Here is a 19,489-nt window from a genome sequence, read left to right on the forward strand (position 1 = left end):
GTAAAGTAGTGAGTAAGTAATTAGTAGCAGTCTAGTAGTTAACAAAGCGGCAACGCGACAATGTAGACTTTTGCGCCATTATTTAGAAAGTTAACTGAGTATTTGCGGATCCACAGCGCTGGATCCAGCACCTGGTGCTGGATCCAGCAGGCCGAAGAATGCGCTGGATCCAGCTGGATTGCTGGATGAGGGATCCAGCAATTGCAATCCCTAGTCGTGAGATGGAATCCATCCATCTCACGACCCGCCCATCCATCCATTCCATCCATCCATCGCATTTTGAAGCGCTGGTATTGGAAGAAGAGTCCATTCTCTCGATGATGATTCGGACCAGAGAGTGAAGTTTTGCGAGTCGTAATTAGCAAGCTCCATTTCATTGCTTTGCGTTGCCAGCAATGCCTGAACCAGAACAGTGATCAGTTTGAAAACAAGCATTAAGGGATAGGAACCATACAAATTAGCATCCTGGTCCTCTAGGTTCGAGATTGTGCGAATAGGTGATAATCCCTCCATGCAAAAAAAATTTTTTTAACTCGGCTCCAGAGGAATATTATGGAAAGACCACCATAGCGATCTAATACTTCATACCTACTAAGCTGTAGAGTTTTTCATTCAGAAAAGTATGTCTTATCATGTTGTCAGAACTTTTCTGCATCTCGAATTCTCTTTATATGGTTCCTCTTGAAATTTTAATTGCATTTCTTGCACATTTCTTTATCTAATAATAATAATAATAATAATTCGAAGTACAGAAATAATGTCATCTGTTATAAAAAAAAATGTTTAAATATTTAAAAGCGATTTCACTGAAAGTGTGCTAATGATGTTTACTATTCTTTTTTTAAATCAGCCGGCTGTTTTTTATATTTATAAGAATTATGCAATATGTCCTTAGATTGGATCGTACAGACACGTGGATAACATATTTTTTTACAAAGTTCATATACGAAAAACTTTTCCGTTTTTAAATGCTTTAATAATAAATTAATTTTAAAATGGTGATTAATGGAATAAGGTAACGCAATATATGGGCCCTCTGTCGAGGAAAGTGCCTCCCGGGAAGACTTTCAATGGGTAACTGGCCCTTATTCAGGCGTTAGACGGAAGAAAACCCGGAAAATTCCACGTGCCTGAACCCGCCATCGACACTACAGGTGTTTACTGGTTTTATCCACTCATTCACTGATGGGCTAAAAGAACAAATTAATTTCATAGATTATATTTGTGTAATATTTATTCTTGTACTTCTGAAGGTTATGTATATACTGTATATATATTTGTGTCTTATGAAGAGATTTCTTCATATAGTTTGGTCGTTTTACTAAATAATTTTTTATTCTTTCGGGGTGTGTTTTCAAATAGAAAAATCGAATTCGAGAGAAAAGAGATTCACCTAACAAATTCTACATAATTGATTTAATTAGTATTGTTAAAGTATATGGATCCTTCAGTACAGAACGGTATAACATTGAAAGATAAAGGTTCGAATCTTCGTCAGCACTTGAACGTGTGTCTTTTGATATACTCTCCTGTACTGAAAACTTTTAATAGAGGATCAGATAGAGAACATTCTTTATTCGATCCTACATAATACTGAAACATGGATTCGAATCCATGTCCTTCAATATTATTTCTTCCTGCATTTTGTCTACATCTTATATTTTTTTTATATGGTTATAAGTTTCAAAACTTAGATTTTAGTGTATAAATAATGTTTCAGTTTCCTCAAACCATGAAACTAAAACATTATTTATTTAATTAATACTCAAATAATACACTCCCGAACGAATAATAAATAGATAATTTTAAACAGTTTCTTGAACACGTCACCGAGTCATGCATAAATGAATTATTCATTTATTATGGAACTCAGGATTCATTGGAAAGTTATGTTAATCGTAGAACTATTTTTAGCAACGATTGTCAATTATTTGACTGTCTCATCTAAAACGAAATGATAATTCAAATATAAATTGCATCGAGATAAAATTCGATGAAACATTTTAATAATCTTCAGTTATCTGTCTGTCTAGTGTCGACAGATTTAGCTGTTTTAAGCTTGAACTTTGTTTATGTAGGAGGAAAAGAAAATTAACTTTTGTTTATAAGAAGTAGATAAGTTCAAGGATAACAAATTGGAAAATTCCGTTCACGTGCATCGTTGGATGTTCAATACATGATCATTGATTCGAATCTTCAAGCTCTTTGGACTACAGAATCCCATTGATATAAAAATTTCGATGGTTTTGTCAGTAAATAATTTAAGGATTCGAATCTTTCAAGATTCATTTGTTGAAAGTATTTATCCGGACTATAAATCAATTTTAATACTTTTATAGAATGTGCAGTCTAGAAATTAATCGAAAAGACTCGGTTAAATTCAGTTATTTTTAGTATAAAATGCATTAAACAGTTAAACAGGAGTAATATGCAGGAAAACTTATTGAAGGGGTGGTTATTACTAAAGATCACTTTCTCTTGCAGAAGATGAAACTTTATTAATTGATGTGATATGGATGTATACATAAATAAACCGGAATATGTATCATTGATCTTCGACTTAAAGGACCGATATAATGAAGTTCGGAAACAACGATCAAACCCACTTGTTCGGAGACATCTGAAAGACCAAGAGAGACCCAATCAAACACTCAGCTTCTCGAGAGCCTCTAGTATATTAAAGTATGGGTGTTAAAAATATAAAATTTGACAAAGTAAAGGTTTCTTTTCTTTTAATATATAATTGAATGAATAATTTATAACAAATGCTTGAGGCCTTAGTCAAATAGACTTGGTGTTAGAAGTGAGATGGTCAGTAAGCCTCTAACAGGACAAAAATGGAAGTAAAATATTTGAAAATATCAGACTAATTTATTGTATGCAGTGTGCGTGCAAAATCCTTGCTTGTTTTCTGCGTACAAAAGTCAATAGGCAGATGTTTAGATCTCTCTTAGAAGTGTAGCGCTTGTTTTCCTCATATTTACTACAATATAGACTTTGTATATTTTATCATATCTATATAAAGTTTGTTTCAGGGTTGTTCATGATATCTTCGAAGCTATTATCAGACCAGCTCTTCCCAACAGTAGCGAAGGTCAACAGTACTTTATACTATAACTTAGTCATCAAGTTTGTATTGAAAACACATTGACCTATAATTTGAAGGAAACAATCACATAATAAGGAACAATGGCAGAAAATCAGTTTATAGTAAAATTTATACGAAGTAATAAATTTTTATTCAAATCAACTAGAACAAAAATGATACAGGGCAACTAGACCAGTGAATGGCCATTTGAAGGGTTCAAGACTTTTAGTTAGTTCAGAATTATTTTGTATGGCTGCTGTTTTTCCCAAATAAACGATTGTTCTGTGGAAAGTTGTGTATTAACCACTGGTAGGAAACACGTAGAAGGTCTTTTACTGGTATGAAATGTCTAAAAATTACTCTCATTCATTCACTGGCATTATTTTGGCCATAATATTGACACACTAACTTATAATTCCAGTAAATGACGGGTGATGATCATTCACTGGTAGAGTCAGAAAAAAAAATTTTAATATTTTTAATTCTCACACAATCAAATTATTTAATATATTAAGCAATAATTCACTGTGTTTAATTTTAATTTAGGATAAAATATATATTCAGACAAGATGGAATATATTTTCAATCTTGCAGATGCCCTGTCCTATATCCCAACACTTAGAACATGTTTTTTATATTACGTTTCTCAAATTAAGTGGACAAAAATGCTTATTTTATAGGAAGATTATATCCCAAATGTATCGCGTTTGCCATCTTAGTGCCCACCAGTGACCGAGTGGATAAAACCTCAATAGGGGCCAATTTTCCTTAGATTCCGTAAAGGTCCTCCCGTCTTTAGCAGATCGCACGTGGGTTGTGTTGACTTATTTCATCAATCCATCTTCTAGCATCACGTGTATTCATGTTTACTCTTTTCCGATTTTTAAGCATAAGGATGTTTCTTTTTTTAAATAGATTTTAATCTCTTTAAAGAAATGTTATTCGTATAATTTGTTTTCAAAGTACAACATAAACACTTCAAGTATATCTAATCAATAAATTAGCTGAGAGGAGGAGTAAAATACCCTCTGAAATCCCGAGATGTTTATCTGTAAACATAATACTTAAGAACATTAATAGAAATTCCAGTCACGTATAATTAAAAACGTTTTATAAAAAGAAATACATTTAAAATGTATAATAAAGTAAGCAGAAAATTATAGAATCTAGAAATTAGTCACAAGATAATTTGTGATTTATTTATGATGATTTATTCGATAAAAATCCATTGAAACGTATAAAATAAGCTACTCTGAAGAATCAACATAAATAAATTTTGCTAATGACATGATATTTATATCAAAGATCAAAAATATTTTTAGAATTATTAATATAAACTAGCAAAAGAATTTTATTTTGTATACATTTAAGTGTTTAGAATGAAATTCTTTGAAGTCCATAAATTTATTTTTGAAAATTCTAACTTTCTAGTTAAAAGAATTTGAAGAAAAATTTTTGGCACTAAATCAAAGAATCTTATACAATGAGAATTATGTATAGTAATGAAGTCTGAATTAATTTTTGAGTTTGAAAATTAAGCAATTTTATGATGTTTGCAACGTAAAATCACATACTTTGTGATTCACAGATGCCAAAATCTCTATTTAATGATCCGATCATAAGGATTTATTGACGTTTTACGAGTTGATATCTTATACACGTGTAGAGAATCATATGCATATATAAGGGCAGCCCAAAACACAACCGAAATTAGATAAACATACAAGTTGGCGGTACCCGCGGACAGTCGAGTGTGTGCTTCAAAGTTGACATTAAATCACGGACGCTCGAAATGGATTCATGAAATCACAAAGTAAGAGTCTTTGTGGTGAAGTATTCGCATCATAAAATAAAACACTCAACAAATTTTAAGCTGTTTATTACATTAAAAGCCCGCTTTTGACCCGATGTTCGTAACCTCATTTCCGTGGCGTAACTCTATACAGCAGCAGGCGATGATTTTCTCAATATTTTTTTTTGGATTTTTTTGATTTCAACATTATCTTTATGGTATTCTGTTCGTTTTGAAATATCTCCTCTCGAAAACAAAAATTGGTCTTCGATATCACTATGCCCAGTACCCCTCGTAATATAAATGGATCTTTCGTGTTACGGACGTGTTGAAACTCGTTCCCGAAAGCAATGCATTAAATGAATGTTGTCACTCAACGAATATAGCTTCGAGTCGTAAACTTCATTTTTTTGCTAACTTTCAAGGCCTTTTTCATTACTCTGCAGCGGTCTGGGCGATCAGGAATCAAATCCGGGCGTATTTTTCGAGAGCTGCGGATAATAACTACTAGATTTAGAAATATAGTTTATAATTTGTCTATAAATTTCCTTAAAAATTATAAATTTTCCTGATTTTATCTAGTTATTTAAAGATTAATTTCTAGGAAAGCATTTTTTTAAAACTCTTTCCGCCCTGTGGGCACTAAGAGAGCCTCTTTTTGCAAACCCATTATGGATTCGGCCAGGCCCACAGTAGGGCAAACGGGTGGTGAGGGAGGGAGCCCGGCATATCCGGGCCATCCCCCGAAAAATTCCTGGGGATTATTCGACCCCTCAGGATTCGAACTCGGGTCTCCCAGAGCGGTAGGCTGCCACCTTGACCTCTCGGCCATTCGGCCTCGTCTAGGGAAGCATTAACAATGGTAAACATTTATTGTTATAGCATTGTTGAACAAATGTAGTCAATTTAATAGAATACGCCGTAAGACCCATGGGTTGTACTTGTTCAAAGCCGTTTCCTAATACTAAACTGTAAGTTTTATATCGCAATTCTCTTAAGAAATTGTTAAATCTTTATTGTAATATTACTTTAAATCTTTAGAGTGAATCGTGGAAACGCGCCCGAATCCATTAGATCCGCAGAAATGAGGTTGTCGGGTGGTATAGATTCGTACGTAAATGAACCCGCACTTCCAAAAATTCCTTTTGGGACATCTGGAGAAAATCAGATACCCATAACAAATAGAAGGGAATGCAATGTGACGACGTATGTACCATCCAAAAATAATGATTTGGAATTTGATTCGGTAGATTTTCCGTCCGAATCTGATTTTATTTGGAATATCGAATCAGTTCCACTTTTCACCGAAGAAGAATTGAAAGAAATATTTGATAGATTTTTGGAAGTGCGTCCGTCTCCGGCGGAACATTCCATTATCAAAGTTAAGATAATGACTCCAAATACAGGTCGAGAAGGATACGGACAGAGATTTATAAAAGCGAAAGACGACCTCACCAAATTCTTAGTCAAGCAGATCATTAATTTTATTTTCACTAACTTTGGATCGTGAAAAAATTCGATTGACATTTTTTTTCTTCTAAATCTTCGCATTTAAATATATTTTGAGAATGTTAATAAGTGATTAAATATGTCATATTAAAATTTTTTTGAAATTTTTATTATGAATTTTAAATGTGTTTATAATATATTGATTTTTTTAAACAAAAGATAGTTCAGTTTAGTATTTGCCCAATAGTGACCCAATGGAAAAAAACACTGAACATTGGTAGTTTGTTGCGGGTTCGCGCCTCATCAATGGAACTGTTTAACTGCAAACTGGCCGCGTGTGATTTTCCGGGTATTCGTCACGTGTGTAAAATCTAAATAGGGGCCAGTTTCCCATAGAAAATCCTCCCGTGAGGCAGATCGTCCATGTCTCACGTTGACATTTACAAATAAATCAAATTTACTGAAAATTTATGAAATGGAACAGTATCAGCTTTCGTTTGTCTAGATTTACGATGAGGCACGTGTCAGCATACTATTTGTGTTAATATTAGGGAGGTTGAGGCCGAAGTTTTCAACGCGAAAACGTGTACGTCGGACGTTCAGCGCCGCTTTCTTGTAAGCCTAGAAGTTTGACAATGACGTTTGGAATGTCGAGCTTGATTACACTGACTTTCCAAACACTATTGTCAAACTTCTAGGCTTACAGGAAAGCGGCGCTGAACGTCCGACGTACACGTTTTTGCGTTGAAAACTTCGGCCTCAACCTCGCTATTAATAATATAAATTTAGTATTCATTTATTTTTCTCAGTAAAATGAAATTTAAAAAGTAAACCTCGCGGCATTTCGAAGAATTAAAGCGAACCATACTTCTCTTTTATTTCTTAACCTGCATCTATCTCGTAGGCTAAAGGCTTGAGCTAAAGATCTGTTCCATTGTTATGGATAGTGCACATTTCTACGTAAATTTGGTTATTGCCACAGAAATGACGTAAAAGTGTACAATATCCCAACAATCGAGAAGCGAAGACGGAAAGACAGCGAAACCTGGTTAACTCGAACCGAGATAACTCGAGGGCATTTTCTTTCCCCGATCGTCTACCATAAGGATTTTCACGTTAATGCAAATACCTTTGCAAACGTGGAGGATACAGGGAAAATTCAAAAACTAGGAAATTTTAAAGAATAAAAGGGAAGAAATAGTTTAATTTAAAACACCCAAATCTTCTACAACTTACAACTTTTTTAGAGATTTTATGTTTCGAGTGCGTGAAATCATTAATTATAAAACGATGTTTAATGCGACATTTTTATATACAATACAAAACTGAAGAATAGCATTTTTATTCTCAAATCTCGTTTATTACAGTTCATGAGTCTTTACAGAAAAAAAAATTTTCAGTTTTGGAATTAATTTTCTAGTTTTACGTGGCAACACTGTGCATATTGCAGGGAGACACGTCAACGTGACGTCAGTGCTTGGCTTCGGTCTAGGGAATTTTCTTCTTTGAAAGGGAATTTTGGAGTTGACATCAGAGAATCTTTTCTCTGCTCTGTTTGTTTTTATAGCAACTTGTTCGTATCGATTAAAGCAAGCTTATTTCTTGTTTCCGTAAAAATGTCCGGTAAATGTTACGAAAAAGGTATGAATGACGATGAAATTAAGAATTATTTATGTTAATTTTGTTCGGCATTAGTTAAAAATTTTACTAACTCCTCTTGCTCCCGACGATGGCGCTGAGATCGCTTTTCTGCTACATAATGGCTTTAATATATAAACACTTAAATAAATTGTTTTTAAAATATCTTTTCAAGTACATTAACGGTTCTTAACTGACTTCTCCAAGAATTACGCAAGAAAAATTAGCTATGAACAATATACACTACATTGAGTAATCTGTATACAGTATACATACATATATATACATAATTATTCTAGAAATAAATAATTTATTGTAGCAACAGATTCTGATAGCAGTGAGGTTACTTGTAACAACAAAAACAGTGCTACTATATTAAAACAAATGAATATTGCAGTGGGATATCTTCCTCTTGCTTTTATTTGTTTTGATGTAAAAAAGTGCAGTCTGATTATAATGTACAAATGAATATCTTTAGCTGTAAGCGTCTGTTGGTAGAACACCGGACTTGCAATTTGCTAATCGTGCACAGTTTTCGACGTCAAAATAAACATTTTCGGTTAAATACTCGTAATGATGCATAGAATAATATGCACTTCTGTAAATTCTAGGTGTTGGCACTGCTTATATTTATAGTGATTAATAAACAAATAGTGAGTTTACAAATTTACAGTTTTCTTTGCCTGCAAAAAATTACGACAAACTAATCAAACTTTTGCTAAATAACATGTATAAATTTAGGAAAAATGTTTTAATCGGAAATTGTTTTGATTGTATGTTTAACTATTATGTCAAAGCATATATTTTAGTACGTACTGTATGTATATAATATAATACAAAATAGTATGTTGAGAATATAACTTATGTGAATATAAAATGATTCCAGTTATAATCACTTCATAATTTAATTATTTAAAATTTAAATGATTAAAAATTTTAGTGCTAAATGATAATTTAACACATTTTAATACAATTTTATTTGTCTAGCAAATAATTTATTGTATATAAAATTTATTTTTAGAGTAAAAAGAGAACATTAGACAGATAACATTTTAATATATTTTCTTAAAATATATAGAAAATTTTATTTTATTTACTTTAGTGTTTTCAAATGAGAAAGTTTATTTATTCTCTTAAAATCACATAACATTCTGAATAAAAATACAAGTAATTTTTTACAGAAATTTTAACTATAATCTAGAATTTTGCTAACTTCAATCCAGAAATAATATAAATTTCTCATGAGAAAAAGTGGGAGTTGATTCTTTGAGTTTTAGACCAAATAATCACAGATCTTAAAAAATAAAATAATTTTTCTTTTTTGCGAAGACAATGCAGTGACAGTAGATTTAAAACACTGGGCAAATTTCATCCTTTATTCGGTTGGAACGCTTTTTACATCGCGCGTTTCGGGCCGATGCCCCTCTTCAGCCAACTTATAATTGTCTGTACATGTTACAAATACATGTGTACAAACAGCACAGCAGTTATTGGGGGTTGTTACCTCCTAAATGTTGGTGTTAAGAGCTTGTATATCATTAAAGACTGGACCGCACCTCATTCGAAAGCATAGACAGAGTACAAGTAGTCCAACAGCATGAATCTTTTATCTTTTCTTGGTATCCGTTATCTTGATGTTGAACCATGTTCTTCTCTCAAATGATGATATTCGCTGTTTCTATATTAATAATTTAAAAAAAAAAATTTTATTTGGAACTTGGGTACGAGGACTGGCACCAGTATAATGCACGTGGTAAGAATGAACTCTAGAGTGAGACAAAGACTAAGGCAGCACATATTCCTTCCCCAGTGACAATGCTTGGGAACTTAGGAGAGAAACATACAGTTCGTCCAGAATGATTTGTCGGTGGGCAAGGTGCCCAGTTTTGTGTGGTCTCATCCGGTGGGTGGTCGTTTCTGTCCATGAGTCCATTGTCATTCTTGGGGAATGACAGAGAGGTGGTCAGAAAAAAAAGATAATTTGAAACAGTTGATCAAAACGGTTTGCTCCTCTCGAGGTGTATCTAAATCAAAGTGTTTGTTTGAGCATTGTAGGACACGGAAAGGACTGTCATAGATTGGTTGTAATGTTTCCGTGAGGCATTGTAACGCACAAATATGGGGGAAAATCCCATACTAAGCAAATAAATAAATAAATACATAATGAATGTTTATAATGGCAATATGGTATATAAACAAAACAAATAAAGATGAGTATCCCAAAGATGGGGGATGTTGATCCTGTTGTTTTACCTGAAGATAGTCTTTAAAAATAACTGAAAACATTCATAATTAAATTGTTTTTTGTTGCTTCATGAGTGTACGAATATCCACAATTGCAGTTTTAAAAAACATAAATACATTTAGATTTTTTAATCAAGCCAAATCGTAAAAATCTATGTATGCTACTTGCTACTTTTAATTTTTTAAAAATTCATATTGCCACAAGAATTTACCAGAGTAAATTGTTTAAACCTTGCTATTGATTATTTTACATATCCCAACCAAGATTTATGAAACAAACTGTACCATAATGTGCTCTCAACTACAAAAAAATACTTTCAGTAGACATCTTGGTTAGTTGAGACTATTTTAATTATAGGTTTCTGATGTAGGAAAAGTAGAAACAATATAACAGTAATTACTGAAGTAGGAAAAGTAGAAACAATATAACAGTAATTACTGAAGTAAATTAGTTAGATCGCAGCCAGATGTAACTGTCAACCTGTTGATAGCTTTGAAGCTATTGCACGGCACTATGACTAATGGAAAGTGGCAGGATACCAAACCTAGCTGTTGGTGAAATGCATTAGTTAAGGACCTATGAATTATTTAGCACTCTTTCCAGTATATTTCAGGAAATTTAATATTTATACAAACCTGAATATATTCAGATTTAAAGCTGACACTAAATCAAGTATAGGGCTAAGCTGAAGGACTTCAAACAATAAGCCTCTCGATGTGGGTTCCTGTCCGTGGTGAGGGGACCTCCCAGAGATGGTTTAGTAATTCTTCTTTACCATCCCTGGGATCTGAACGCCCACCCACGTGTTTGCCGTGCGTGGTGTCCCGTATGCCGGAAAGGGGGATCCTGGTAGTTGAGGGGCAACATAACGTCCCCAACACACTGCTTTGGCCCCTGCTTCGGATAAATGGGAGGCTCAAATCAGGCTCCGTTTGAGTCAATCGGCTGGTCGTTGAGTCATTGTTGACCTCGGCTTGGAGTCAACCGATCGATGCAGATCGGGCGGGCACATCTTGCCTGACGGTCTATGGGCGTCTCCCATGTGATGGCATCCCCTTGTTGGGCCCCATGGTGGGTGGGGTCACTAGGAGCTGAATAGTTATTTCTAAACATGGATTCATCAAAATCAAAAATTACAAGGACTGATGCATTACCACCAAAGGAGGTCAGTTCGTCCAACCAACCAACCTATCTCATAGTTCATAGTACTACTGAAAAACCTATGTCTAAGTGTTCCCCTTTCCTAATTCAAAAGTTGTTTGAATCAACTATCGGAAATTTAAAGAAAATACAAAACTTGAGGTCAGGGGACCTACTGATAGAAGCAGCCTCCTCTCAACAGTCAGCAAAGCTTTTGAAAATGACATCTCTAGGAGACATAACAGTCACCATCGCACGCAAATTTGAACTCATCACGTGGTGTGATATCCGAGATCGATCTGATGTCTGAAGAAGAATCAGATATTCAGATCAAGGTGTCACTGCTGTCTGACGCATCTCCATCCGTTGTGATGGCAAGTTGATACCGACCAAACATCTCATTTTCACTTTCGGAAAACCGACATTGCCATCATTCGTTTCTGCGGGATATCTTCGATGCCCAGTTCGACCATATGTACCAAACCCACTGCGCTGCTTCAAATGCCAGCGGTTTGGACATTCTCAAACATCCTGCCGAGGAAAGAGCGTATGTGCACAGTGTGGAACTGAAGGTCACCAGAGCACTGAGTGTACCAATACTCCATGCTGTGTGAATTGCAAAGATTCCCATCCTGCCTACTCCCGGAAATGCCCTGCATGGCAGAGAGAAAAAGAAATCCAACGAGTAAAAACAGTTAGCAACATACCTTACCCAGAGGCTAGGCGCATGCTCACTTCGAGTGCACCATTGAAACAGAAGACATTTGCAGCTGTTTTGAAATCCACAAAGACATGTGGAGTTCAAATGGATATTTCAGTTTCTCCAAAAGAATCTCTCACTCGCCATGCGAAATGTCTACTGATCCCATCAAAAGAAACCCCAGAAAAAGAGAATGTAAAACCAAAAACACCCCTACCTAAAACAGGGGTAATAACGAGAAACCTGGGTTCTAAAAAGGCTAGTAAGAACCCATTAAACAAACAGAGAGTGAAAGCAGCTCTCTCTAAATCTAAAAAATCAGAGACTCAGTCTGTGAGCAAGTTCTCTGATATCTCTGATGAAGAGAATAATGTGGAGGTTACAAAACCAATGTCACCTCCAAAAGAGAGACCCCCTGTTAAATTAAAGAGGGATACCCTCGCAAAGAATGCTACCTTAAACACATAATGGATTATAAAATAACCCAATGGAACTGTCGTGGTTTCCGCAACAACTTCTCTGACGTTAAACACTTGACATCATCTACCTCATCTCTCTGCGTGGCACTCCAGGAAACACATCTAACACCCGGAGAAAGAATTTCTTTAAAAGGATTCGATCTTTACCGTAAAGATGATGACAGTCACACCTGCGCCAGTGGACGTGTGGCTATACTGGTTTCAAACTGCATCCCGTCCTTACCAGTACAAATAACAACAGAGCTACAAGCTGTGGCAGTCAGAATTTCAATTGGCGTTTCTGTCACAGTTTGTTCCATATACTTGCCACCAGATGTCACAGTCAATGAGGACGAATTGGATGAATTGGTTGAACAACTGCCGACTCCATTCCTTCTACTCGGTGATTTCAATGGCCACAATCCAATGTGGGGCAGTCATGATATCAATCGTCGAGGCAGAGCCATTGAAAGATTCATAGGTAATCACCAATTATATTTATTTAATACTGGAGAAGTGACATACTTCCACGCCCCAACAAGAACATTCACTGCCATTGATCTATCATTAGCAACCCCAAATCTGTTTTCAGCGTTTACATGGGAGGTTGGATCTAATCCACTTTCCAGTGACCACTTCCCAATATTTTTAAAATATCGAGGCAGAGAAAGCTGTGAAACAGCCCGTCCACCACGCTGGAAATTTGAAACGGCAGATTGGCCTGCATTTTCCTCTTTGGCTAACATCACTGAGGAAATGGTCAATACTGCTGATATCAATGATGCAGTCGAAGTTGTCACTTCCAGTATTATTCAGGCAGCCGAAAAAACAATGGGGAAAACGTCAACCAGATATCCAAAACGTCCAAAACCATGGTGGGATCAGAATTGCGAGGCAGCATTCAAAAAGCAAAAGAAAGCATTGGGGATTTTCAGAAGATACCCCACTGCTGAGAATTTGATTGCTTTTAAAAAAGCAAAGGCAAATGCCAAAAAAATAAGAAGGCAAAGCCAAAGGGATTCTTGGAGGAAGTATGTATCTAGCATAACATCTTCCACTAGCTCAAAAGCAGTCTGGGATAAAATCCATAAAATTAATGGGAAATATGCTTCTCACTCTCTGTCCATGCTGGAAAATAATGGCACAATAATCAGCGACATAAAAGGTATTGTTGATTTGTTGGGTGAGACATTTTCGTCTTCATCCAGCAATATTATGTATACAACAAATTTTCAGGCTTATAAAGTCCAAACTGAAAAACAATATCTAAACTTCCACTCTCCATCTAATGAGGAATATAATGTGCCATTCAGCAGAATAGAACTATGTACAGCAATTTCTCTCTCGGGGAATACTGCTGTAGGCCCGGATAAAATCCATTACAGCATGATTAAAAATCTGTCGGACAATTCCCTTAGTAACTTTCTGAATCTGTTTAACAGAATATGGACAGAACGTATTTTTCCTGACTCTTGGAGGCTATCAATTATTATTCCCATTCCCAAGCCAGGTAAAGACCGCAAGAATCCCTCTAATTATAGACCAATTTCTCTGACTAGTTGTCTCTGCAAACTTTTTGAGAGAATGGTAAACAGATGCCTGATGTTCCTCCTAGAGGAAAAGAACTACTTTTCACCACATCAGAGTGGATTTCGCAGGAACAGAAGTACCACAGACAATTTACTAAACCTTGAAACATCCATTCGCGAAGCATTTGTTAGACGACAGCACTTAGTGTCTGTGTTTTTCGATATAGAGAAGGCCTATGATCGCTGCTGGCGATATGGAATACTCCGTGATCTGCACCAATTCGGATTGCGGGGTAATTTGCCAATTTTTATAAAAAACTTCCTACAGAATCGAAGATTCCAAGTCAGGATGGGCAACACTTTGTCTAGGCCTTTCACACAAGAAGAGGGTGTCCCTCAGGGTTCTATTTTGAGTGTGACTCTGTTCCTAATCAAAATTAACAGCATAGCTAAGTGTCTTCCTCCCAGTGTGAAACACTCCCTGTATGTGGATGATTTTCAGATCTCCTGCCAGTTGGTCCAAGACCAATGGTTTCAGTTTTAATGTAGAGAAGACCTCGTGCATCCGTTTTTGCCGAAAGCGTGGTTTGCACCTGGATCCTGAAATTCACCTAAATGGGGTCAAAATCCCAATGATGAACGAGGCTAAGTTTCTTGGTGTTGTGTTCGACTATAAATTGACGTTCTTGCCACACTTGCGTAATTTGAAGACTAGATGTTTAAAAGCTCTGAACCTTTTAAAGGTATTATGCTGTTCATCCTGGGGAGCAGACAAATGTTCGATGCTCAGGATTTATAGGGCCCTTGTCCGCTCTAAGCTGGATTATGGATGCGTTGTGTATGGCTCTGCATGAGAATCTACTCTTCGGATGCTGGATCCAATCCACCATCAAGCATTGCGTTTGTGTACTGGTGCATTTCGAACTTCTCCTGTTCAAAGTTTGTATGTGGATGCTCACGAGCCTCCACTATCTCTTAGGAGAGAACAGTTGTCTCTTTTTTATTATATTAAACAGAGATCTCAGAATAAACTGTTAGCTGATTGTTCAGATACTCAGCTGAAAAGACTATTTGCAGTTCGTTCAAGTAGTGTCCCTACATTCGACATAAGAATGGAAAATCTAAGCAGCACGATTGACCTGGACACAAGCAACATTTCACAGGTTGAGGTTAATAGTATTCCACCTTGGTTAATCCCAGTGATAAATGTTGATTTAAGCTTAAAGCAGTTTCCAAAAGAAACCACCCCAGACTATGTCTATAGACAGCACTTCGCAGAAATTCAACATTGTGACAGGAATTTAATTCCTATATACACCAATGGATCTAAATCGGATGACTATGTTGGCTTAGCCTTTGTTTGCCAGGATGAAATCGTGGCAGAACAAATAGCGCCGAATTCTTCCATTTTTACTGCGGAGTTGCAGGCTATTTATTTTGCCCTAAAGTATATAAATAGGAAAGGTCATCGTTGCTGCGTGATTTACACTGACTCAGTTAGTGCACTCCAGGCTTTGATCTCGTATGAACCTAGTTCTCACTCCATAGTGATTAAAATTCGTAAGCTGATTTGCCATCTTTTTGCGAGGAATTTCTCTATAAAATTTTGTTGGGTCCCAGGCCATGTAGGTATAAGAGGAAATGAAGAAGCTGACGCAGCTGCAAAGTCAGCAAGCCCTTCTCAGCATACAATGTTTATTGAAGGAGGTGACTTGAAGCTAGTTGTTAAAAAACGACTAGAGGAGAGATGGCAAAATGTGTGGAACGCACAAGTCCACAATAAACTACACGAGATCAAACCTATGATAGAAAATTGGACACAGAAGAAACCCTATGACAGGAGATCTGAGGTCATTCTTACTCGTTTGAGAATTGGACATACTCGACTGACTCATCAATACCTTTTGAAAGGTGATGACCAGCCTGTATGTCAGTATTGCAACTGTAATGTAAGTGTTAAGCACATACTGAGCAATTGCACTGCCTTTGAACGGATTCGTAGGCAGCATTTTGGAAATGCAAGTTTTAAAGAGATTTTGGGCCAGAGGCCAAATGTTGATAAATTATTGAACTTTCTAAAAGTTACAAATATTTATAAAGAGATTTAATTATTTATTTATTTATATCTATATACATCTTGTTGTTATACACAGTTTAACTGTTGTATATTTTTGTTATTGGTTCTTTGTTTTGTTCATTTTTATTGTTATTTATGTACTTACATATACCATAAGATGTGGCGCAGCTTGGCCTATGTGGCCCTTGTGCCAAAAAACCATAACCAACCAACCAACCATCAAACAATAAGAATTACATATAGAGATTAGATCTATGTACAAGTTGAGGTTGAGAATTTGATAGTCGTGATTTGATAATTTTTTACAATGAAAAGTGTAAATCTAATAATTCATGGATCCAAGAGGTTCTCTAATATTAATAGAAAAATCCTTTCACAAGTATTAATTGGTTTTGTGTGTGTGTTGTTCATAAGAGGGTGAGATTTAGTTGTCGTCGATTGCAATGTTTTACATTTGGATAACCTCTATTGTGCATATATAATTATCCAAATTTTTTGTAATTAAAAATTATTAATAAAATAGAAACAATAATGAAAGCATCTTCATGCTTGTTAATGTTATCTGATGCTCTCTTTCATTCTCTATACAAATTCTAATTTTTCATGTCTTCTGTATATATTCCTCTATGTTTGTAATTGGAAGCTGCTAAAGCAGTCTCTGATAACTACTCAACTGATGTAAGGCAGAAACAAGAAATCCTCTCTTTCAAAGTCCACAGTTAACAATAAATATCTGGCAGTCTGTTCTGGATTGTCCAATTAAAGAATATCTCAACAATATGCTACAAACTAGATACTTATATTAAAAAATTACAATATTTTATTCAAGAATTATCCAATAATACACCATCTGCATTTGTGAATGTTCTGGATGTATGGTGTAGTGGCATTAATTTCTACCATGCCAACAGAGTTTTGGCTGTGGGGAAATCCCTATATGAACTGCATTATTGTTATTTTATGTTCTTAAAATAAATACAAATACTAGACATATTTTTTGATTTTACTAGGAGTTACATTTATATTTTTAGGAATTTTTGGTTGAATTGCCAAGTATAATGCTTATTTTTTTGAATCGGATGAAATGTCCACATGTGAAGTCTGCTATGTATGTTTGAACCCAAAGGCGGGCGTTAAGTGATTCAAAAACACCGGTTCACTCAAAATATCACTGCTGAATGGAGTAGATTTTGTTGTTGTTTACTTTACATTCCGTTTGCACTGTGTCATTTATTTAAAAAATGGAACCAATGGTTGAATACCGATACTATTTATATGTATATTTATTTTTTGTTATAAGTAGTTAATGATTTTATTCCGATTCTGATGATTTGATTCTGTATTGTCTGAAGGAAAAGTAACAGATCCAGAAGAATCAAAGGAACTAACTCATTAATTATTCAAATTTTTAAATACTTTTTATTAACGTGCACAATGACTGTATTATGAATAGTCAGACACCATAGTTGCCATCATAAATGTTTTTCAAAACCTTGTATGTAAATTCAAACAAATTTTAATTTTTGTATCAGTGGGGAGGGCTTAAGCCCCTGTTGTTCCCTAGGATCTGCATCTATAAAAGGTCTTTAAAAATGGCTGCAAATATCAGTATTTAGTAAAAGTGGTTTGCTAGACATAAAAGTGTCTGTTTTTAATACGGGAGCCCAATACTTACTCATACACTACAACCATAAATTCCTTAACTATTGTATTTTACGTTAATACTAAATTTGTTTTATTTTATTAATCAAATCAAATATAAAGCAATTATTATAAAAATTCCATCATAAAATTTTCTTTAAAAGGAAGCTCACCGCCTCCATCAAATAAAGAAATAAGATTATACGGAATGCGGTTTTGCCCATTTACTAAGAGAGTCCGTCTAGTCCTAACAGCCAAAGACATTCCGTAAGTTGTGTAAAGAAACAATTAAGATGTTTTTAATATCAAAAATGAAATCAATTTCTTTTAATAGATACGACATGATTAGCATTAACTTAAGAAGCAAACCTGAATGGTTTTTAGAAAAAAATCTTTCCGGTAAAGTTCCTTTGTATGACGAAGGAGGGAAATTGCTAACCGATTCCGTTATAATATGCGACTATCTCGATGATGCATTTCCAGATAAAAAACTTTATCCCAGTGATCCATATCTAAAAGCAAAAGATAAATTGATGCTAGAAGTATTTGGGAAGGTAAAAACTTAACATTATAACATGAATGCTTATTAATAGGAAAATCTGCACTTTAAAAACAAATCTGTTTCAGATATTAGGCAAAATATCCAATGTTCTTCATAATGAGCTAAAGGAAGAGGAATTTCCACAGTTCTGGTCAGATATAAAGGAACCATTGACACAATATGAAAGTGAATTATCATCTAGAGGTTCATATTTCGGAGGTAAAAATAATTTAAAGATGTTTCTACTGTAACGTATAACATATTCATGTTCATATTTTTATTTTTAGGAAAGACACCGGGAATGTTGGATTATTTAGTTTGGCCCTGGTTTGAGATCATTCCTGCACTCTATTTAATTCATCCTCAATTATCAAAATTTCCTAGTGAGAGTTATCCTCTTCTTTCAAAATGGATAGAAGACATGACTTTGAATAAGTCTGTGAAAAGCGTGGCTGTGGATCCGCAGACTTATGCAGGATTCGTGGAAACATTGTTGAAAGGTCGTCCCAACTTTGATTATGGACTGTGATACCAAATATTGATACGAAGAAAGAGGCATATTTTAAACAAGGGGCAGTTATTTTATTTATATAAAATAAAATATTTATAGAATTTCTGGAATGGAACAAGACAATAAATTCTTACTGTAACCATTAAATTTGAATAGAAAATTCATTGTACTTCAATGGATGGAATGAGAAAATCATTTTTTTTTTTTTTTTTTATGTTTAAGTATCCGATAATCATTCAAATATTTTACTTAGCAGTGGTACAAAACTTATTTGTAAGGATTTGTTGTCAATATTCTAATTTTTGATTGAAATTATGTTTACATTATATACAATAAATATTCATGTTTTTGAGCAACTTGTGTGTCAAACAATTACTAATTTATCAAATGAGATTGTACAGTGTGAATACATAAATAATTAAATATTACAAAATTTGCTGCTACAAAAGAGATACATTCGATAATGATAAATGCAGCAACTGAACTTATATACATATGTGATGATAATGATAAAAAAATATATGTACATATAATAAAGGCCAATAGTGATTTTCAAATGATTTTTAGCCTAAGAAACGCTCATCTATTAGTGCTTTTTTTACTAAATTTCTTTTTCCAATACTTTTTCTTATAGATTTAATTATCTGGAATGAAAAAGTTTATTAAGAGAAATAAATTTA

General features: G+C 34.7%; 3 protein-coding genes across 3 annotated transcripts in view; 2 read left to right on the plus strand and 1 right to left on the minus strand.

Annotated features, from left to right (window-relative positions):
* Positions 1-5,744: 5,744 nt before the first annotated feature.
* LOC136977104 (uncharacterized) lies at positions 5,745-6,441 on the plus strand. The gene is made up of 2 exons (XM_067272543.1): positions 5,745-5,851; positions 5,922-6,441. Exons 1-2 carry the CDS (start codon positions 5,811-5,813, stop codon positions 6,388-6,390), a joined length of 510 nt encoding a protein of 169 aa, XP_067128644.1. The 5' UTR covers positions 5,745-5,810; the 3' UTR covers positions 6,391-6,441.
* A 1,370-nt stretch (positions 6,442-7,811) lies between these two features.
* Positions 7,812-19,165, plus strand: LOC136977048 (pyrimidodiazepine synthase-like). The gene is made up of 5 exons (XM_067272484.1): positions 7,812-7,970; positions 17,922-18,024; positions 18,092-18,311; positions 18,385-18,517; positions 18,586-19,165. The coding sequence occupies exons 1-5, from the start codon at positions 7,946-7,948 to the stop codon at positions 18,825-18,827; spliced, it is 723 nt and encodes a 240-aa protein (XP_067128585.1). The 5' UTR covers positions 7,812-7,945; the 3' UTR covers positions 18,828-19,165.
* Positions 18,951-19,489, minus strand: part of LOC136977038 (meckelin) — a 43,525-nt gene continuing 42,986 nt past the window's right edge. The window contains exon 29 of the mRNA XM_067272470.1: positions 18,951-19,453. Coding sequence (XP_067128571.1) covers positions 19,373-19,453 — 81 coding nt within the window. The 3' untranslated portion in view covers positions 18,951-19,372. The remainder of the gene's footprint in view (positions 19,454-19,489) is intronic.

The sequence above is a fragment of the Centruroides vittatus genome, unplaced genomic scaffold (genome assembly GCF_030686945.1).
Source record: "Centruroides vittatus isolate TY-2023 unplaced genomic scaffold, ASM3068694v2 contig_439, whole genome shotgun sequence".
Lineage (NCBI taxonomy): Eukaryota > Metazoa > Arthropoda > Arachnida > Scorpiones > Buthidae > Centruroides > Centruroides vittatus.